The sequence below is a fragment of the Rattus norvegicus genome, chromosome 6 (genome assembly GCF_036323735.1).
Source record: "Rattus norvegicus strain BN/NHsdMcwi chromosome 6, GRCr8, whole genome shotgun sequence".
Classification (NCBI taxonomy): Eukaryota; Metazoa; Chordata; class Mammalia; order Rodentia; family Muridae; genus Rattus; species Rattus norvegicus.
The window spans coordinates 130,461,168-130,484,149 of record NC_086024.1 but is presented as its reverse complement, the minus strand read 5'-3'; the positions used below and the strand labels follow the sequence as shown (position 1 = coordinate 130,484,149).

At 40.0% G+C, this 22,982-nt stretch overlaps 1 protein-coding gene and 1 non-coding gene across 16 annotated transcripts in view; one reads left to right on the top strand and one right to left on the bottom strand.

The window, feature by feature from the left end:
* Nucleotides 1-22,982, bottom strand: part of Papola (poly (A) polymerase alpha) — a 53,136-nt gene that overhangs the window by 15,222 nt on the left and 14,932 nt on the right. For 14 of the 15 annotated variants that reach the window (XM_039112397.2, XM_039112394.2, XM_039112391.2 and 11 more), the window contains exons 4-15: nucleotides 18,523-18,604; nucleotides 16,617-16,726; nucleotides 15,970-16,023; nucleotides 14,734-14,845; nucleotides 13,975-14,064; nucleotides 13,745-13,883; nucleotides 12,207-12,279; nucleotides 10,869-10,989; nucleotides 9,944-10,028; nucleotides 4,901-4,954; nucleotides 4,306-4,425; nucleotides 2,608-2,717 (exon numbers count right to left, since the gene is read on the bottom strand). In XM_039112397.2, the coding sequence (XP_038968325.1) occupies nucleotides 2,608-2,717; nucleotides 4,306-4,425; nucleotides 4,901-4,954; nucleotides 9,944-10,028; nucleotides 10,869-10,989; nucleotides 12,207-12,279; nucleotides 13,745-13,883; nucleotides 13,975-14,064; nucleotides 14,734-14,845; nucleotides 15,970-16,023; nucleotides 16,617-16,726; nucleotides 18,523-18,604 (1,150 nt within the window). The remainder of the gene's footprint in view (nucleotides 1-2,607; nucleotides 2,718-4,305; nucleotides 4,426-4,900; nucleotides 4,955-9,943; nucleotides 10,029-10,868; nucleotides 10,990-12,206; nucleotides 12,280-13,744; nucleotides 13,884-13,974; nucleotides 14,065-14,733; nucleotides 14,846-15,969; nucleotides 16,024-16,616; nucleotides 16,727-18,522; nucleotides 18,605-22,982) is intronic. The other variant, XM_039112398.2, reaches the window with a different exon arrangement.
* Trnap-agg18 (transfer RNA proline (anticodon AGG) 18) lies at nucleotides 462-542 on the top strand. The gene has a single exon. It is a non-coding gene; the product is annotated as a tRNA-Pro (tRNA).

Below are 22,982 nucleotides of genomic sequence, written 5' to 3'. Positions count from 1 at the left end.
TCTGCAGCCCAGAACCCATGAAGTAGCTCACAGTTGCCTGTAACTCCAACTTCAGGGGATCTAACGCCCTGTCTGTGAGTACAGGTAACTCAGCAAACACACTTCTACACACAGACACTCCTAACTAACCCATACAGTAAGACAGGGTGTGGTGGCACACACCTTACATCCCAGCTCCAAGGAGGTAGACGGATCCAAGGCCAGCCTGATTTACAAGTGAGTTCCAGGATAGCCAGAGCTACATAAGACATTAATATAAAAACCCAAAACCATAAAAAAGAATTTTCAATGTAAAACTGCATTTTTTTCCTCTATGAAAAGCAACATTGTGGCTCAAAATGAAATATTACCAATAAATACAAATTATTTAGATCACAGCACCTCAAAATGGGAACATTTAAGTGAGGGTGAGGTTCTGTGGTACAACACCTATATATAAAAACCCAACAAAACCCTTCATGTCAGGGGTTGGGGATTTGGCTCAGTGGTAGAGCGCTTGCCTAGGAAGCACAAGGTCCTGGGTTCAATCCCCAGCCCCGGAAAAAAGAAAAGAAAAAAAACCAAAAAAAACAAAAAACAAAAACAAAAACAAAAAAAACCCCTTCATGTCTCCATGAAGATACAAGAACAAGTTGAAGGTAATTTTAACCTTCATAGTAAATCCAAGGGCAGCCTGGGCTACATTTAAAAAACAAAAGGGGGAGGGAGATTCAGTCAAGCCATAAAAAAAAAACAAAAAAAACAGTTTGCACAACTATAAAACTGTTGCAGCCACTGGAAACAGCAGGAAAAAGCACAAGCAAGCTGCAGAATCCAGTGGAGAGAACAGAGCAACATGACTGTCAGGTGGTTGTAAGGACTCTGAAGACAGGTGAACAGGACACTGAGCTGCCATCCGACAGACCCTAAGCCACAGAGCAAAACCCTACCCCCAAACCCAAATGACTTTAGTGCAAAGCTAAGCAGACAGTACCTGGGTCCAACAGTATTTCAGGAAGAAAAAACCCAAAAACCACATACCCTGAGCAGGAACCACAGAAGACAAGGGAGATGAGGTCATGGTCAGATCCACAGACCTCTACATTCCTAACATAGAGCTTTCCTAAGATTGCCATCAAGACCTAGCTACAAAACAGTCTGGTGCTACAGAAATGGCCTGCCAGTTCTCCGTACCTACTCCGCATCAACCTACAACCATCCATCACTCCAGTTTCAGGGGCTCTGACACCCTCTCTGGTCTTTGTAGGCATCAGGCGCACACACACTGTTTATACACACATAAAATAAATCTTCATATAATATTTTGAAAAGAAAGCCCTAATACTAAGTAGCACTACATATCTGGCTTGAATTCACTGTGTCTAAGTAACAAGTATTGCCTGAAAACTGCTCTATAATCACCGAACTACGCTCCAGACCCTGCTGCTCCCCTAACTTCATTATCTTTCTAGTCCCAAAATATACAATGACAGGTTATAATGAAGGAAGAAGATCGTGTACTGTAAATTACAAGCAGAACTTAGCCCTTTCTTCTGCATGAACTGGACAGTCACTATGTAAGCATGGTCATTTGATATCAGACCCATGGTGTCTCAGAAACCTTAATGACCAGGGTACCTTACACAAACAGCCAGTCTGAAAAACTTATGTTGTAAATTCTACTACCTAAGAAGAGGTCTGAGTGTCTCTCAGATGGGCCTTGAGAGGAGCCAGTACCGTCCTCCTAGCAGTACTTAAAGGACTGTGGCTCGCTCGCTCCTTTCTTACAGTGAGTGTCTGGTCAGTTCTGTCTGCCTGTGCCTTCCTTCATCAGCTTTTCACACCCTCCCAGCCAGTGGCCTTCCTTCCATGGACTTCTTCACACATGCAGACTAGTCAGGGACTGACAGGAGGACAATGTGGCTTGGCTGGAGATAAGGCTCATCACTTCCCAGGCAGGTCAGAGGAGGAGAGAACTCCTGGGGTTTGGTATAACCCAGATTCCAGAAAGCAAAACAGCAGAACAGAGAATATTACTACATTACAATTGTAGCTCTCCTCACTACAATTAATTGGTGTCAAAGTAACTTTTAATGTGTTTCAAAGTGTGAAATCTAGAAAATGTTCTAAAGAGAATTAGTGCTTTAGGACAACATGCTGGCATCCCTGTAAGGCTCACAAACTCCTTGAATTGCTGTGTATATTCAAACACAAATCACAGAGACTGTGACAGCTCACTTTAAAGCTTTCAACCAACACATCTCATCTTTACCCAGGAACCCAAGTTCATCCGACATACAGACATAGCTGCCTGCTCCCTATATGAGATAGTAATAATCCCTTGGCCGATCTTTACCAAAAATTAAATGTCTTCAAGTTACCAAAATTTCAGCTTCAAGCTCTAAGCTTCAAGATGATTGAAATGTGTTTGTCTCAAAATATGGACATATCAAATTACAAATGGTCTCACCTAACTTTAAGGCCTAACACAAAGAAGTTATTTATTTTACAGTACTGAATGTACTAAGGTTACTCTAATGATTATTGTTCAGTGCTCAATTACTATAAAAAGCATGGCTATGTACATCAAGAAACACCGAGGAGTTCCTTAAGTAAAGACATACATACCTGTGTCTGTGAAAGACTGGATATCATAGGTGAGGTCCACACTGAGATTCTCAGAGTTTTCAGTTTTTTTAAACACTAAACCAATCACCCACATTGTGCGAAATTCTTCCCTGCAAAGAACATTAGCACAGGCCATTAGGATTCAGGAGAGCATGCTGTTGATGATGGGTTGACAGTCTAGGTAAGGTATGTGGGAAATGAAATTCAGATGTATAAGTAAATAAGCTCTAAGGCCCAACCCCTTCACAAGAAGCCTGACCTCACCATACCTGCCATCTAGGCCACCACTATGCAAGTAAACTTCCCAAGCAATGCTCGTACATTGTGTTTACACTGATGAGTCCATAGTATTCATAGCACTAATACCTATTAAATGTGTTTCAAATATAAAAGGGGTATGGGGTAGGAAGCATAATGCTTTTTGGAAAGTGCTACATATACATAATTACTATATATAAACTCTGAACTTTTGATGGGCATAGTGGTACACACACTAATCACAGCACTTGGGAGTCAGAGGCAGGTGATCTCAGTGAGCTTCAGGCCAGCCAGCTCTACACAGTGAGTCTCAGTGAGTTATACAGTATGACCCCTGCCTCAAAAATATCGTTTTGTACTTTCCAAATAGCCTTGGTCAAAAAATGCCTGTAATCCCAACTCTTTGGAGGCTGAAACAGGAGGATCATAGGTTTGAGGCCAGGTTGGGCTATATACAAGACTTTATCTCAAAAACCAAATTCAAATAATTCCTTTAAATGATTCAAAGGAAAAATATTAATTCTATTTCACTAGAATACTCAAACTCAAGAGCCAACTCAAGTGACCTTAACCTCGACTTCCTGATCATCCTTTCTGCAAAACTTATCACTCTTTCATTCCGAATTCCAAAGAGCACCAAAAAAGCAGCAGCTAACTTCTAAGACCCAGAACAACAAGGTGAGCCTACTTCTCATTTACCAAACAACCAGGTGAGCCTACTTCCCATTTACCCGTCTCTGCAATGGTCCACATTCCATCCTGAATCAAATCAAATATATCCCCTCAAAATAAAGAGCAAAGATAGATGCTTGGTAGAACAGTCTACAATTACTGTATAAAACTGAAGGAATGTTAGAAATACTCATTAGCATTAGGACAGATGTACAGAATATCAATACCCAATCAGAAAACAGACTTCATTATCAAGGACTATTACTGGAGAAAACAAATCTATTTCAGTGCTAATTCTTCTAGAAGGAAAACACAGATATAAATGCTAAATTAATAGGAAAAAACTTAAGATCAACCCAATTGGTAAACCACAGAATACTGAGAAACTAAGGCACACTACACTTCCTGATGAAAGTTATATCCAGAAGTCAGCAAGTTAAAAATCAAACAACTTCAGATATATTATCAAGAGCATCTCTGTGGATCCTTATAAAACAGACCAAAAAATGAATTAAAAAAAAAAAAAAAAAACCCAGTAAGCTGCAGATAGATCATCAGCAAAAAGCAAAGCCAGATATAGTCTCCCTCCAGAAGGAAATGGTTGCACATGCCTATAAGCCCAGAAAAGTCCAGCCTGAGACATAAAGATCACAAGTTCCAGGCAGATCCAGGCTACAACCTGTCTCAAAAGTCAACCTCAAAGTGCCTATGAGCACATCCACACGAGGTGCAAGGGTAGGCATGGAATCCAATGGGAAACATACTTACCTATCAGGACTTTCCTTGGGGGCTGGAAATGACTGGGGATTCACATGAGCCAGTGTAATAAACTCATTCTTCTCTAAACTTCCAACCAGGATACGAATTTTTGATTCCACCAAGCCCACCCTAGACAAATGTCATTAATATTAATAACAGATTCTATGAAAAGTCATATAAAATCAAGTTAAACATAATATAATTATATATATATACATGTACATATACACGTGTGTGTGTGTGTGTGTGTGTGTGTGTGTGTGTGTATAAAATACATACACATATAAAATACATACATTCCCCCCAAAGATAAAACTATGAGACTTAGGATCTACCAAAAAAATGACAAACTGGATGAAAAAAGAGAACTGGGTAACTCTATCCAAAAATAGTTATGAGAAATCTGTCAGGCATGAACGTCAGCAAACTAAGCTAAGCAGCACCAAACACAGTCCAGAAGTGAGCCGTGGTCTCTCCACTGCACGCACGCTCGCACGCACACACGCACGCAGTGAGTCAGCAGGCTCCGTGAGCAGCAGCTGCCTCCCACCTGTGGGCTGAGCTGTCTGAGTCATGTCGGGGACAGCCTCCTCTTACTACTCACCATTCCAGACGCTGCTTTTCCGTGGGCGCACTTGCTAGAAGTACAATATAATGCCTTTGAAGATAAAGACAACATGCTATTTACTTTATTTATGTGCTTTGTGCTGGATCTTATAACCATAATGTAATAAGGTTCCTCACACTTATAGGCCAACATTGATTCAACAAGGGGGTTTCCAATCAGTGTGCACATAAAATCATGTAAGCTAAATTCCATAGTTTCACTATAGGCAAGTTAGATTTTCTACAACAACAAACTATGAATAATTACAAAAGAGTATCTGAATTTTCAAGGTTGACAAAAACATTACATGGTAACTCATGTTGCTCAACACTCCAACAGTGTTCTACCTAGAAAATTAATACAGGCGCTCAATTGCGCTCAACCTATCAAAAGAAAAACGATTTCATGGAAACCAAAAAACAAGGCTCTTGACACAAAAATAATCATTAATATACACACTATAAAAGCTGACTTCAAAAATACACCAAGCACATCAGGCTTCCAGTAACATCACATGGCATTTAGCACTGAGCTGCTCTGGAGTCGGCCCCTCCACCTACCCAAGCTGCTGGCATAAGCAACCACTGCACCGGCTACCTGCCTGCGGCAAGACTGTCCTGAGAGGTAAATGGGATTTCTACTGAGAACTTAAATCACATCGAAATGTAGACATTCCAAGTTTAGACTTTGAAAAGTATCTCCATGGACAAGTATTTATTCTTATTATTTCTGAAAGCAAATGCAACTAAATTACTATTCTTTTCTCTTAAACTAATAACAGAATGTCTTTTTTAAATACTGCAAGCTGCATTTTACATAAGAAGCTTTACCTCAAAAGCAAACTGATATTATTAACTAGTGGCTACTAGACAGGAAGGTGCCAGCATAATCCAGTCTGAAAAGTCTGAGAACCTTCTGTTGCTCTTTCACACCTTCCAGGTAATGTCGCCAGTCAAAGCACAAAGGTTTAGGAATCAGACACAACTACCATCCACAGTAAGCCCATCTATGAGGAAGGCAATTCAAACTCTTCACAACTTTGCAACTCCAAACACAGCTTAGAAATACATGCCACCTGGACAACAGAATGGCATTTTTCTTTGTGGAAAAGTAATGTCTAAATTTAACTAAATTATCAGAAATTTATAAAGTAGAGAGAAAGAAAGCCCAAGACACGCAGAAATGAGGTGCAGCTAGCTACAGAGTAAGAACTATGGCCAGCTATGGAGCCAGGCTGTCCACAGCCACAGAATTGTACTTCTTTTCCCATTTGGTCAGCATTAGTTCAAACAAGCCACGTACAAACCACTTAGAGTCCCATAAAAGCACTCAAAGTTCATGTATTTTGTGTACCGAGAAACTGGAACTAGGAATCATACAAATCAAGCAAAGTCCTGTCATGCTTAATCACATTTCTGGGTTACTGGGTCAAAGAGAGAGGTGTAGCAGCTACCAGGGCAGACACACATACAGAGCCTTACAAGAGTGAAGCTGCCTAAGTTTCCCACCCCACAGCTTTTCCAGTTCTATCCTGGTACAGTTAAAGCGACTTAATTACTACTCTGGCTGGACAGGCACGTGATCCTCCTGCCTCCGCCCGCCATGTGCTGGGATTACAGACCAGCATCACCATACCTAGCAAACAACAAAGACGTTTTCCCCTTCACTCCCCTGAAAATTAATATTCTTATTGGAACACCCAGGTCTTCAGCAGGACTAAATGATGCACAGTACTTTGTTTACAAACTCAAAAATATGCAATCCATTTTGCAACACAATTTTGTTGGTAATTCAAATTTTTGAAGGCTATACTTCAACTTGCCTATTCAGGACATCCCAACAGAAGGGGGTAAAGTTTCTTCTTCTCTGTATACTTAGACACACATACATATTTACATATAAATACCTCATAACAAGATTTATGGGATGAATTTTATGTAGCTATATTTTAATAAACTTGATATAAAATCAATTAGTTTAAAAGAAAAGCTGCAAATATTTTAACACAAGAGAAAGCAGTGACTTCTCCAAGACACCGAAAACCTCCAATTAGTTTTCTTAAAAAGAATCTGCACTTTTATGTATTTTACTTTTCTATGTATAGGCATCTTGCCTCCGTATGTCTGTGTACTGTGTACATAAGTGCCCACAAAGGCCAGAAGAGGGCGACGGGTCCCCTAGAACTGGAGTTAACAGTCAGTTGTAAGCAGCCATGTGGGTTCTGGAAATTGATCTGAGATGTTCTGGAAGGGCAGCCAGTGTTCCTAATGCTGAGAATCCTTCTAGTCCCAAACTCTGCATTTTAACAACACGAGGGCTGGTATGCAATTCCCGAGAATCTCAAGACCTTCCCCTCAGAGCGGAAGCATCTCTAGACTACTGTGTAGTCCTCCAAAATGTCCCTCCATGCCTGCCAGGTACCAACCAGTTCAAAAACATCTCCAAGAAAATACATGGTCAATACCGTTGTTACTACCTTCCCCTAAGAGTTTATAGAGATACAAATATGAATTAAATGAATTAAAATTTATTTAAGAATGTTCTAGGGCTAAGAACATGCCTCAGCTTGTAGAGTGATTTCCTAATAAAAATTTGTAAGAATACTTAAGTTGTTATGGTTATTTACCAAAAAAGCATTCTGTAAGTTGGTCTCTCGGCCAAGCCATCTCAGTACTTTACCTGGGTAGATGACAGCTCAGATACCAAGCACTGAAAGAAAAACCTATCTTAGTCAAAATCCTTTTTCTTTTCTTTTTCTTTTTTTTTTTCGGAGCTGAGGACCGAACCCAGGGCCAAGCGCTTTACCACTGAGCTAAATCCCCAACCCCCTTAGTCAAAATCCTTATCATTCTCTTTAAATCCATAAGCAAGAATTACAGTTCACTAAAGGTGTCTTGCTGCTGCTGGTTTTCTGTTGGGAACAGGAATGCTCATATATTCCAAGCTGATTTGGAACTCGCTATGTTGGCCAGGCTGACCTTGAAATCGTGGTCCTCCTGCCTTTGCCTCCCTCCCATGTGGTGAGATTTAAGTGTGTCCAAGTAAACTCAGATTTTATAAGCAACCCTAAGACCAGTTTTCACACATCTTTCATTGCACTTACTTTCCTAGTACACTCCTCCCTGATCCTCGTGACATGCCTAAGATGACCACTAGTCACCTTTCCTAATGCCCATGATTTACTGTTACTTAACAAGCTACAATTATCAAAATAAGAGTATTTATTTGAAACCTTAAAAGTTTACAATACAATGCCATTCCTCTCTTCAGACAAACCCCAGCCCACTGTTTGAAAATGGATGAGTTTACATTACGGTGAATGAGATCCCGCTTATGGTCCCCCTTCCTTCCAAGAATACAGGAGTATTTCACACAATTTAAAATTCTAAGTAATGAAAAGGTAACACTTTTCAAGGCATGCTTCACACAAACCCCATCTGGGTGTCAGCAGCCACAATTCTTCTAGGTCTGGATTACAGCAAACTAAGAATCTTACTTCCGGCTACAGTGTAATGTGTTTCCATGGAGACGAGTCGTTTAAACTGCTCCAATCTACCTCTTTATAAGCCCAATGCCGTCCTCGCTGTGTTTTGATGGGCATGCTTGTGGAGCAGTTAGCTCTTACGTTCTCCAGGGTATTTGGGTTTAAAATGCTGTGAAACAAACCTGTCGCTACAGCCTCCTCTTTGTAGGTTTTAAAGGATGACTGCCTCAGGTCTCAGTATTACTAACCCTCTTGCCAGCCAAGACCTTCCAGGAGCTACAGCAAAGACTCGGGTGTGATGAAGACCCACCAGCATGTGTCTCTCAATCCGAGCAGTGCCCGAGTGTAAAAGCATGGTGTGGTCAATGCTACATTCATTCACCTTCCCTCAAGGCCGAGCTAATGAAGCAGAAATCCATCTTTCTCCAGCTCTTCTAACTACAGATGTGAGACAGGAAAGGCAACAGAACAACTCGTCTCTACTTGTCCAGGCCTTATTCTTTTAGATCTGACCATGTCTCAAGTATGGTGTTTTCCAAGGGTTGGCACATACGATTCCTAATGATGGCCACTTATTCCCTCAACATTAAAGAAACACAATGATGTGCCGATGAGACCGACAGCTCTAGAGACGGGCGTGAGTGCGAGCACTGCAGTACTATGCTGCTCCGACTCTGACAACATAGCGCTCCCCGAACACAACAGGTAAACTGACTCCATCACTGCATTTCATGCAAGATACAGAAACAAAACACGGAGACATCATGGAGGTCATCATTCTTACTTTTAATTTGGGAAAGGTATAAAATAGTTTTGCTTAAATTATTGTAACAAAACACAGTCCAACATAAAAATGGTCAGGAAAGTCTCAAGCATTAAAGCAAGAATTTAAGTGGGACTTCGCTTAATTTTCAGCCCAGGGCAAATAAAGCTCGAGTCCATATGTGGTTTTGTTCTTTCTTTAAGATTTATTGTAACTTACATTTTTCAACACAGCACAATTCATGAGGTTTTAACCTCTAAGGTATTAAAAGCATTATATTAAAGACATTAATAAAAATTATACCCACTTAAATTGTTAGAAAACTATTCGCAGACATATTTTTGAAGGGGAAAATGTGCTACTAATTATTAAAAACATGTAATCAGCCAAACACCGACATTTCATTAGGTCTGTGCACGTTCTAAACTATCCCAGTAAGCTTTCAGAATTAGACATAGAAGTTTCTTGAGAGAGAACCTTAACTTTTTAAGCATTCACCTGTCTACTAAGGTGCAGACACTATCCTGGTCATAAGTGACAGACCTAGAAGAACTAAGGATGCTGACACACAGTAGGACTGCTAGTTAATCAAGCAACAAAAGTGTGAGGTTAACACACTGTACTGATAAAGGAAAAAGTTTACTAAAAATGCTAAGTCCTTTATGACGATAAGGAAAATTCTAGAGACACCGGAGAGAGACTTGTTCACTATCTGGCAAGAGGAAATATCACATATGCCACTGTTAAACCACTACTTAAGAGCAACATGGCTGACATGCCTTAAAATACATACTTGTACTTTTGAAAGAAGTTTGGAGCTTCAAAAAGTTTGGACCACTCTGCCTTACTCAGCAAAATTTCATCTGTGATAGCAAGACCTAAATTAAAAACATATTAGAATATTTGTATGTTTCAACCTAGCAATCTAGAATGTTAAATAATTTAAACATCCCACATGCATTCACTACAGTCCTAAACATTAGCCAATGGAAGTTCTACTTCATAACCCTAGAGTACATTCTCATGGGTACTGCAAACGCACTGGGGAATTTCCTGAGAGCCACATTTCTGGTAAAGTGCCACTATTAGTACAATGTCATGCTCACAGGAAGGCTCAAAGTGAAGCACAGTAGTTACCTGAGTTCCCCATATAACGTTTCTGCCTTTTAAAATCAAGTGACTGCCATCTCTAAATGGCCAAGACGTCTTTCCCATTAAAAACCTTCCTTGTGTGGAAGAGTAGTCGACTTAAAGCTGAAGATGGTACACAGCCTTTTCTGATGCCTTTAGCCATTTTGGTCTTTGAGGAATTAAGGCAACTAGTAATACCTTTAAATTTATAATAAATTTAGATAAGGATCTTCTCAAAGGCAGTTTTCCCAACCACATTCCAAGTTCTTTTCCTAGCAGTGTAAAAAGCCTGTACACGCCTTGAGTAACCCAGGAGGACGAAATGGCATCAGCTCTGATGTTCTAAGGCTCTGACAGAGCCCTGAATCAAGCCATAATGTCCAAATCTTTAACTGCTGCTTCATTCTCTAACACAGTCAGAGTAAACTGCTTAAACACTGTTCAGTTACTCTCCAATGCATAATCAAAAACAAACGCACAAACCCAGTCTGGCAATTCAATTAAATGGCACAACCAGCTGACTGCTGGGTCGGCAGCAGTAGGCAGACCCTTCGGGTATGAAGTAGAGCAGAAGCAGAAACACTTACCTTGTTTAAACTCCTCAACCATGACCATCCGTGTTGAAACGGACACATTGTACGTGGAGTTCTGTTGTGGGTATGCTGGTGTAATTATAGGCATAAGATGGTACCTATCACTGGGGTTTACCTACATACAACAACAGCCAATCAGTTTCTTCAAGTACATATACAACAGATACTTGGACTTTTACCCCTTGTTAAACTGAACCAATGATTACATTTTACTTCACTCATAGCTGGAGTTGAGAAATAAAACACATGTCAAGAGACTGTTTCATAGAATTTACAGAACGAAAGATCTTGTCAACAGTCTGCTCCCATGATGGAGGTATGGCTACCTTGCAACCTGACTGCATGGACCTGCTGGCAAAAACAAAGCAAAACAGAAAATGTAGTTGCAATCTACTGCTTTTCTGCATTTGGCAGCATAAATGAGCGCCTGCAAAATTACACTTTCAAGTGTTCTTATAAAACTCACATTAAGTAAGATGGGACTGTCCTTCCAACTTTCCGATATCAGTGTAAGCTTATTAACACAGGCAGAGCAGCTCTGGGCCGGTCAGACAACAGGATGATTTAGTGACTGCTCATCTGTACACTCTGTGGTTCATCCCCACAAAGGCAACTACAGCTTACACTCTCCCTTAAATGCCTTGAGGCTTAGGCAACTCGAAAGCACACAGCGTGGGGCAGAGCCCAACAGGACTTAAGAGATTTTGATATTGTAATAAGTAACAAATTTTAAAAATGTATGATCTCAAAAACCTGTTACATTTCTAATCCAATGAACTCCTCTTATCAATTAAGAAAGCTAATGTTACTAACACCTAAAAAGCATAAGCAGTAAATGCTATCTGGAACTTTTCAACAAAATGGGTAATCTTCCTTAACACATTTCCGCATCTCTGAAACACTAACCCAGACCACAGTTACAGCACGGTCACTGCGATGCTGCTTAGAAGTCTATGCTGCGTAAAGACACTATGCAAGAGCTTTCTAAAACAAGCCAACTCAACAAAATACTTGGATCAAATAAAAAAATATACAGGGATTTTTAGTATCCTTTTATTTTTTTTTTTTAAAGCACAAATGCCCATACAACTTTGACTTACAAGATAGTGCTATATTGAGTAAGTTGTTAGTGAAATCTGTATCAACTGTGTACAATTAAATGTGGTTTACAGGGTACAGCATTACACTTCTCAGACCGGAGGACAATTAGAGAGCAGGTCATCTATAACAAGTGAAATATAGGTGCGAAGAACTGGGCGGCCTCCTTGTTTATGCAGGTGACTTTTGTTATTGAACAGTGTGAATTTGTAGGGGAAAAAATAATACACTAACCCTTGGGTCCCACACAGGCAAATTAAGATTGCATTCTTCAGGCTGTTTCAATAGCACTGGATTTGGCCATTCCCTGTTCAAAAAGATTGTAGCACTTGATAAGACTATTGGACATTAGCATCTAAACGTTTCTGTTAAACATACAGCATTTGTGAGTGCAACCCTGCTTCACTCACTTGGCATATACACCACAGCCTCTCATTCCTTTCTGTTTACATAATCCTCCTCTAGGAAATTAAATCAAGATAGCTTTCTCAAACTCATGTCAAACATCTGCTCTGCCAAAGAACTGATTAAAGGACTAGTCAAATAAAGAAGTGCCACCTCAAGATATCTAGTGTGTTCATGTCAACCTCTAACAAGGCTAATCCCATTTAAAGTAAAAACTCCTGCCTTCACACTAGTCCCATCCACGGGCATATGCGAAGTGACATAACTATTGTCAAGGTGCTAGGCGTAACGGTCAAAGTGAGCAAGGACAGTGCTTCCTGTAGTTACTGTATCTAATACAGTCGTGCTATAAAATGTATTGATACTTCAGTCAGGCATAAAGATCAAAGATGAAAAATGCTTCTTTTGCTTAGTATAAATCAAGCTGGCCTACTAGAAATGTTCATGGATTGACTTAAAAGAAGGTCTGCGTCTAACCTTACCACACCTCACTCTCCATGACAAAGGCAAAGCAGCAGAACTATGCTGGAAAGAGTGGTAGCTATAAATTAAATCCAGAGTCTGTTACCAAATGACTACAAAGGAATAATTCTTTCTTCATATGAAGAAATGAAGGTGTTGGCAACATGGAAGACAAATCTCTCTTAAGATATTTGACTAAAACCCCAACTCTTGGTGTCAAAGTAACTACCACAAATCAGCAGTGTCTTGGACTTTTCTTCTCTTACTCATCGACATGTGTATCTTGATTAGGAGACCTTAATGGATCTCTCCTGGGCTAACGAGTCTCGAAGGATCCAGTGACTACATTTTTCAGTCACTTAACATACTCTTTAAAAAATTCTTATAGAAGTGATACCTTTAAGGTTTTGCCAAGGTAATGACCAGCTGAAGGTAAAACACAGCCACACAAACAATAATCTATGGACAGAGCAATCCGATGGAAGGAGTGTGTATGAGTTCTCCCACCCTATTAACACAGAAGATGGCAGCACACATTACAGGAGCTAAGAGGTCAGAGTTTATTTGGAGGGTAGGCTCACACAAGCAGCACAGGCTTTATCTGCCTTATGACCCTGGCAGAACTAGGAAAAACAAAGGGAGTTTAGGTTTGCCTTTTCACATACAATGTCTCTTCCCAACTCGGTAGCTGTGTTTTGAACTGAAACTGGTTGGGTTTTTGGCGGGACTGGTGACTAAACTCAAGGCCTTGGTGCATGCCAGATAAGAAGTCTACCACTGAGCTATACACCCTTAGCCCATAAACTAAAATTGATATCTGAAACCAGCTGTAGAAATGTCACAGAAATAAGACTAAACTTCAGTGTCTACAATCAATTTTATTGTAATATAATCTAAAAACATACCATTTAGAAAATACCAAGAAAAATTTATGTACAAGAGTTGATGCTATTGCATTTGGATAAAGCTGGCAAGTTCTTGCTACTAGCATAGCCCAGGAAACACCACCGAGGAAACCTAATATATTGGAATAGATGTTGTGCCCTGTTGATAAGGGAAAAGCAAAAAGATTAAGTTAGTGCTGATGAAGAGCTTAAATGTTTTTAATAAGCTAGCCAACAAATTCTGAACTCACGTTTGGCCCACAGTTTGATGGCTCTCAGAGTTAACCTGAAGTTGTCAATGTTTGGTACTAGATGTAAAATCTCATCGGTTACCCTGCAACCTGATTAACAGGAGTGAGAGAAACAGAACATTAAGCCTCACAAGTGTTATGATAGTGTCATCACAATTTTCTAAGACTATCCTCCAATTAAAACCTTATTTGGTAGAATGACTGTGTGAATTCAACAGAGTTTAAAGGCATAAAAGCAAGTAGCTCTTTCCTGATCCAAGCACCATCCCAAACAACAGCTCACACACCTAGCTGTCTGCCTAATCTCAACCTTGTAACTCATGACTACTCGCTGAGGAGTCAGTCCACCTAAGCTTCCAATAGTTGTCTTAAAGTACTGGCAATGAGCTATATTAACATTGCTTTTTTAAAGAGAAAAGCCTTTTCACTATCTGATAAGATTACAAAGCAACTATGAAGTTCAAATTAATGAGGGCGACACAGCAAAGCCTCAATCACTAGCAGCTTTATAAATGTCAGTCTTTCTAAGGATCTAATATACCATCAATAACAAGGAAAAGTGTAAGGTCATCAGTGAGCAAATCAACTACCAAACATGGCTCTGTCGTCGTTCCAGGGGAAAGAATGTTTTATGATATCCATTATGCATTTACACTGGCTATAAAAACCTTCATTACAAAGCATACGTTTTAAAAACTGTTATTTTCTATTTTACAAAAAGCCCTCTGACTTCACAAAAGGAAGCAGGCTTTTACATACCATTAAGGCTTCTTATGCATCTTATATCTAGGTTTTTAAGCAGACTGTCATCTCGTAGGTCCAAATCTTCTGGAATAGTCTGCAGTGCTAATCTTGCAAACAAAATATCAATCTAAAACAAAAATAAAATCTAACATTCCATATCTGTCAAACTAATTTTATGCATTTTCTATTTTAAAAAAGTTCTTAAAGCCCTCTCATCGACCACAAACCTTACAATGGCTACAACAGTCTCACCAGAAGCCCATGCTGTATACACAGACATATTAAACAGAGGCTACAGCATGGGGAACAGTGATATGACATAAAACCTAACTAAGAGCACACATCATTTCAACAGGTAACAGTTAAGAAGGACTAACTTTGCTACGCTTGTACACTGATTAAGTTCTGGTTTAGCATCCGAAGGAGCTGTAATAGCTGCATACTTAAAGGGGCAAAATATGAGGCAGATACACAATGATCTCAGGAAGGAACTCACATATTCACATTTATTTTTACATAAAGAGAAAGCAAAAAACATTAGGTAAATAGTTGTATTTTAATTATAGGTATCTTTATGTTTAAACACTGGCTATAAGTCAAAAACTATGCAGATTTAATTCTTAACCAAATTTAACTTTTTTGGCTACTCATTAAACCCAACAGTTCAACCTTTCATCTTATATAGATTCCAAAACCTACCTCTGCAGTTATATTTTTAAGAGAATGGCAGCAAGTTATTCTTTCGGTATCTCAAGTTTTATACTCAGCAACATTACTATCATGACATCATTACTTTTACAATAGAAGTAACTCAGAATCAGTTCTATGGCAACAACTCTCTGTGCTCCAAAACTCTAGGCGGCGTGGGGGACTAACTCTTTAACTACTTAAAGCTCTGTCAGCTCACACTGTCCCTATCTGTAGCCTAAGTAGAAAGGCTGACTGCATACTTATTGCCTGAACAAAGTTCACGTGGGAAGAAAATAGCAGAGAACTATTTTGCAGTAGCTTCCAGTCCTAAGTCCTTTGCTTGCACCTCCACTTGGAGTTAGAAAAGAACCTACCTAACACACATGCTCTGCAAAGATCAGACACCCATTTCCAAGACAAAAAAAAAAAAAAAAAAAAAAAAGAAAAAATTGTTGGTATTAACCAACTCACAAATTCTTACTGGAAACCAAATATTTATCTAAATTGACCAATATCTAGCATAGCCCACACCAAAATCTGCCCACCAAGACTAGACCTTACCTCTATTCCATCAAAACAGAGTTTGATAACTGGTACAAATGCCTCTTCAACAGCCTGTTGAAGAGAAAGTGAGTATGTTTAGTTCCTGAAGCTCCACCATAAGCCCAGGTTAATGCTACCACTACCTCTTCTTAGTTTGTCTGAGCCAGGGTCTCAATCAATTAGATCAGGTTGCCTCAAACCAACCATACAGCGAGAGTACCCTGAACTTCTGCCTCTGCTGCCTCTACTTCCCAAGTGCCAGGATTACAGATAAGCTACGTACGTGGCTACTATTGCTATTTTTTAAAATATGGCACTTGAAATTCCTTCGACACAATTTAGCATAATGCCCAACAAAAGTAAGTCCTTAGCTATGAACTTTTAACACTCCATATCTGGGGCTTCACAATTCTCCACTGCTGTTGTAGGGAATGTGGCTGTTCAGAGATTACTCATTGTGTTTGCTTCTGCTTCCCAATTTGTAAGGCGTTTACAGGTTTATCATCCTAGCTTTACTGTAAAATACAAAGACGAATGCATGCTGAGTGTTTAACATTGCCTGGCAAGTATGGCGGCTCAATGAAATGACTCCTATACCTGTAAATAACATTTCTCAACAGACTAAATGGCATTACTCTTCCTTTCTTGCCCCAATATGTACATACTCTTAAATCTTTCACTTCTTCTTGTAATTTCAATTTATCATAGAATGAGGTGAAAAAATCACTTCGATCAACATGTCTTGGTGCAACACACAACGCATCAATATCAGCACCTTAAAGAAAGGAAATCAACCATCACACAGTGGTAAAAGGAAACCGTCTTGTAGCTTATCAATAACAGGACAGGATACTGACAAGACATTGGCAAGCTTTCTAGAACTTTGTCCCCCTGACAATCACAACCAGCGAGTAGGGAAAGGTACTGCTAACTAATGGACATTTTCTTCAGACACGCTGTATTTAAAATGGACTCTAAAAACAAGTCAAAACAAGGCTGAGGCAGGACCTTCCTAGAGAGCGCTAATCCATGGTCTTGATTTCATCAGTACACAGTTTTCCTTTACGTCCTTTTCAATGGTGCTCAGTGCTTCTCTGCTCAAAATATCAAAACTAAAAGCTTGAATAGAGATGTCGACAAAATCAGGTCAATGTACAAGACTAGGCATCCTACTCAAAAGTGACCTGCATGGGCTGGAGAGATGGCTCAGCAGTTAAGAGCGCTGGGTGCTCTTCAGAGGTCCTGAGTTCAGTTCCCAGAAACAACATGGTGGCTCACAACCATCTGTAACAGAATCTGATGCCCTCTTCTGGTGCGTCTAAAAATAGCAACAGTGTATTCACATTTAATAAATCTTGAAGAAAAAAGTGGGGGTTGGGGATTTAGCTCAGTGGTAGAGCGCTTGCCTAGCAAGCGGAAGGCCCTGGGTTCAGTCCCCAGCTCCGAAAAAAAGAACCAAAAAAAAAAAAAAGTGACCTGCAGCACACAAGGCACACAACACATATCAAAAGTAAACATACTATCTAAGCAATGAGACGGAGAGAACAGAGTGCCAAGGCACACGCAGTCCTATGTGAATAGACAACTTATCGTTGGGCTGTTGCTTAGGAGTCTGACCTCTTCTACCTGAGCTGTGTGCACTAGCTCTGCCTCTTTTAAAACTCTGACTCATATTTGTGAAAGTGTAATCAAGCCTGGTGGTGGTGGTGGTGGTGGTGGTGGTGGTGGTGGTGGTGGTGGTGGTGGTGGTGGTGGTGGTGGTATACACCTTTGAAGCAGAGGTAGGTGAATCTGAGTTCAAGGACAGCCTGATCTACATAGAGAAACCCTGTTTCAGAGGAAAAAAAGTTAAATATAAAAGACAATGAAGATCAAGAACTAGGTACTGGGGGCTGGTAAGTGGGCTCGTTGGTTAAGAGCACTGGCTGCTCTTGTAGAACACTCAAGGTTTAGTTCCTAGCACCCACATGCATCTCAGACCAGTCCTCTAAATTTCAGAGTCAGCAAATGCAATGCCCTCTTCTGGCTTCTGCAGGTACCTATCAATACATGTGGTATACATACATACATACATACATACATACATACATACATACATACATGCATAAGAAAATCCATATATGGAAATCCGTATTTATTTCAGTAAATACTCAATATGATCACCAGTAGCTATGGACACACTGGCTCAGTTTTTGCTAAGCTGTATTTTACAATCTATCTGCAATAAAGGAATGAGGACAAAAAAATGACAAGACTTTCTTAGGGCTCTGATACTTTCTTCTCACATCCAGTAATATTCTTGAAAAAGAAGAAATCTATGAAGAATTGTCCACAGACCACAGTGGAAGCTGCTCTGCACCCACTTTCTAATGCAGGAAACCAGCCAAGTGCTGTTCGATGTAGAACACATGTCTTACTCCACTGGTAAACTGAGCTTATTACTGTACCCCATTACAGATATGAGTTATAGAACCTCTGTCTGATTTTAAAGATTAAAGTGATCTTAAGGATTCACTTCGATGCTAACCAAAGCTCATGCACAAGTCATTAAAAGCTGTCAAAACTTCCTACCTTTCGTATGTACTCCTAGTCTGTAGGATCCAAATGTAAAAATTTTTCCTCCAACATTTTCAATTACAGATTGTGGAAGATTCTGTTGAACAAAAATAATGGTTGTTAGTAAAGCAGGGAAACAAATTCAAATGACAGAACAACTTACTTCTCAGTTATTTGTTAACTTATAGGAAGGTCTTTCTCTTTTTGTTTTATTTAATAATTCCAAGAAATGGAATTATAAAAATGTTAATGATGCTATACTTTAAAAAGCAGCAGCAGCAGAGATGTGGCTCAGGTGACAGAGCCCTTGAGTGTGCATCAAGTTCTAAGCTGGTCCTCAGATCTACTTAAAACTGGAAGGGTGAAGACTGAACCCCCAGTGAACTAGTCTATGGGGGGAGGGCGGCAATGGTGGGAGGGTTGGGAGGGGAACACCCATAAGGAAGGGGAGGGGGGAGGGGGATGTTTGCCCGGAAACCGGGAAAGGGAATAACACTCGAAATGTATATAAGAAATACTCAAGTTAATAAAAAAAAAAAAAAAAAAAAAAAAAAAAAAAAAAAAAAAAAAAAACTGGAAGGGTGGCACACACCTGTAACCCTAACAGCAGGGAGGTAGAAGGAGGACCTACGTTCAATGTCATCCTCGCCTTTATCTATGGACCTTGAGGCCAGCCTGCTTCTAAGAATCCCCGTCTGAAAACAGAGGTACATGCCAGGCAGCAGTGGTGCGTGCCTTCAATCCTAGCACTTGTGAGGAAAAGCAGGTGGCTCTCTGAGTTTGAGGCCAGCCTAAAACTACAGACTGAGTGCCAGGACAGCCAGGGTTACACAGAGAAGCTCTATCTCAAAAAACAAAAAAAGTACATACATACTTACATACATACATACTTACATACATACATAAAAATAGGTTTATCAAGATCACTCGGTATATAACACTCGCAAGTAAGCCTGTCAACCTGGGGAACCCAGAAGCCATATGGTATAAGGAAGTGACTCCAGCAAATTGTCCTCTGACCTACACACACACACACACACACACACACACACACACACACACACACACACACACACACACACACACACAGTAAGTAAATGTAATAAAAGTTTGAAATGAACGAGCCATGAGGTCCAAAAATATTCACAGACTGACTTGGGTTCTCAGCGTGGGCTACTAGGCTAGCACAGTAAGATCAGTCAATGGATGGAAACCAAACACAGGCCTTACCTTATAAGGCCCCATTTTCATCAACCTGTTACTCACTACAGAACCACATTATTCAAAGACACAAACCAAACAAGAGAGGATTGAGTATTCATCCTGTTAAGCCAAATAATTTTTCTTAAACCTGAGGGAAAGGGAAGAACTGCATCAAAAATCACTAATTTGCCAGACACAATGGCCCAATACTTAACAATGCTAGCTCTCAGAAAGCTAAGCAAAAACAAAAATCACCAAGTACAAGGCCACTCTGGACTCCACAGATCTTATAACTCACCAACATTTGTGTAAGTTAAGAGGTGTTAGTTCAAATCAGGCATGGTGGCATAAGACTAGAGTCCCAGCACTCGGTAGATTAAGATTAATGGATCACTATAAAACTGAGGGCAGACTACAATTACAGAGACCAGGCATCCTCAAAACACAATAGAATTATTGGTTCAAAGCAACACTAAAAATGACCTCCAAGGCTCATGGGCTGGCTAGCTGGAATACTGTGAATACAACTATTCCACTGAAAGTGATCTCCAGATTCAATGCAATCTCCATAAAAATTGTAATTATACTCTTGATAGAACTTATAACAACAACAAAACCAAAATCCATGAAGGCATAAAAAAACACGAAGTAGCCTAAGTAATCCTACACAGGAAAAGCAGTGGTAGAGGAACCATGACACCTAATTTGGAATTATATTAGAGCCAGTACCAAGAAACATGAAACTGACACAAAACAGTAATACACAGACCGACACAACATGGTGGAGGACTCACACAACTGCAGCCTTCTCTCATCACAAGTCCATGCTCTTGAACCAGTGTTCCCCCAACATGAATAGTTCTGGGACTGGCCTCACAGGCTCTCTGTTATCCACTTAGTCATGGATAGTAACCATATGCGGAAACATTTTACCTAGCTTTATGAATAACAAAATAAGCAAGACCACTATACAGGTATAATAAGAACCACTGGCCCTCAGTCTTCATCAAACGAACACTGGTAGAAGAGTTCTAAGAATTACTGGCTTTAAACTTTATTTCTACCAAATAGGCCTTTCTTCTTTTCCAGTGTGCCACTTGCTTCAATGCCAGTGGCCTACAGGCAAAGAGGCCAGGTGACAGCAACAATATCGGCAGTAGCTCAAGACACTATGAGATGGGTTTGGATTTACAGTGGGTCCATCATCTGTCTTTCACAAATGGTCCAGTATGCATGTATCCATCCAGAGGAGGCAACGCCACATTCCATAGATATCTGTACATCTGTTTACAACTATCTACAACAGCAAGATAAATAAAGTAAGAAAATATGGCATATAGAGAAAGAGAGTGCAGTTCATTCAGCCATAAGAAATAAAATTAGAGGGGCTGGAGAAATGCCTCAGAGATGAAGAGCAATGACTGATCTTGCAGGGGAGCCATGGGTTCTGTTCCCACCACTCAACACGGTGGCTCACAAACATCTCTGACTCCACTCCCAAGTACAGATATGCATGTGGTACATAGACATGCATGCAGGCAAAACATAGACAAAAATAAATCTTATAATTACTCTTTTGAATGAAAATGAATAGAAGCAAAGATCATGGTAAGTAAAATCAGCCAAACTCAGGTAAACAACACAGCATATTGCAGCTATACAGACTCAGAGGTGATATGAAAGCAAACCAAGGGTCCTTCTGAGGTGAAGACAACCAACAGCAAAGAGGAGCAGGGAACACAATGGTGAAGTCTAATGCCACACACAGATGGAAACAGTGAATACAAAGTCTCTGTTCCACCCGCTTAATAAAACACCAGATAAAGAAAGAAGCACTTGTTCAAGAGCTGTATCAGTGCCTCCAGTCACTGGAAGGAAGAACCGAACTGCCCATGACAGTGGCAGTGGGACACATTCTTGCAATCCCAGCACCATGAGGCAGGAGGACAAAGGCAGTCTGGGCTATATGAAACCCTGTCTCAAAAGACAAGGCAGACCTAGTTAGGCAGGCAGGCAGGCAGGCAGGCAGGCAGGCAGGCAGGCAGGCAGGCAGGCAGGCAGGCAGGCAGGCAGATAAATAAACAGATAAATAAACCAGAGGTTCTGACCAGGACCATGGCAATAACTGTACTCCCAGAACCAGGAAGGTGTAGGTAAAGTCATCACTGGAACCAGGTGGTGAGGTCCAAGGCCCACCTAAGTACTACATACATACTAAGTACATACATACTAAATACATACTAAAGCCCTCTGTCAAGATGTAAACCAGTTATGGCTTCATCTACCTGACTAGGGTCTTTAAGCATCTCAGAAAAAGGTCTTCCAACAAACCCATGTGTCCTACACAAGACTAGTACCAACTTGAATGATTAAAAACACTTAAGCGTGGACACTTCTTGCTCAGCCCATAAAAATTTCCAATTTTTCTATCAAAAAAATCTGTTAGTAAGTTACATGTGGGACATAAAGACTGCCATTTAGAATGCTCTAGTTGCTCAATTTTTAACCAGATGTTTTAAAATATTTAAAACCAAAATATTTTAAGAGCATTATCAATTTACAAAAACTAAGTAACTTCCTTCTCCCTTACCATCTCCTGTCCTGTGATTCTTTCTTCCGTTGGTTCTCAGTTTTTCAGCTGCACATAAATTAAGCATCTACTTCATATTACAGCAAAAGAATTATTATATATGGAGCTTTTAAAAAATGGGTCAAATACACACCACACAGTTCTAAAAGCTTTCCCTTTACCAGGCTCTAACTGTGTGAATGAGTACAGTAAAAGTGCTATATCACAACTCAACAATGATGATCTAAACATGAAAAATGTATCTAAAACCACAAAAAAAAAAAAAAAAAGTGGAGGAAGAAGCATGTGGGGGCCAACATAAGAGAGCTGGAGATGTTTGGTGGTCAGAGCACGCACTGGCTGCTCAAGACCCAGGTCCAGTTCCCAGGACCCAAAACCCACATGGCAGCTCACAAAATCTGTAACTACAGTCCCAGGGGATTTGATGACCCATTCTGACCTTTTCAAGCACCAGAAACAGGTATACCTATAGGTGCACAGGTATACCTATAAGCAAAACACCCATAAACTTTTACAACAAACAAAAAACAAGCAAATTATTCCAGAACTTTTTTTAAAGACAGTGAAGATTCTCAAGAACCGTAGGTACTGAATCCAAAAGTGAAACAGTCCAAAAAATATAATAAACATTTTAAACCATTTTCATTTTTGATTAGAGATATGGGTCTTACAACACAGCCAG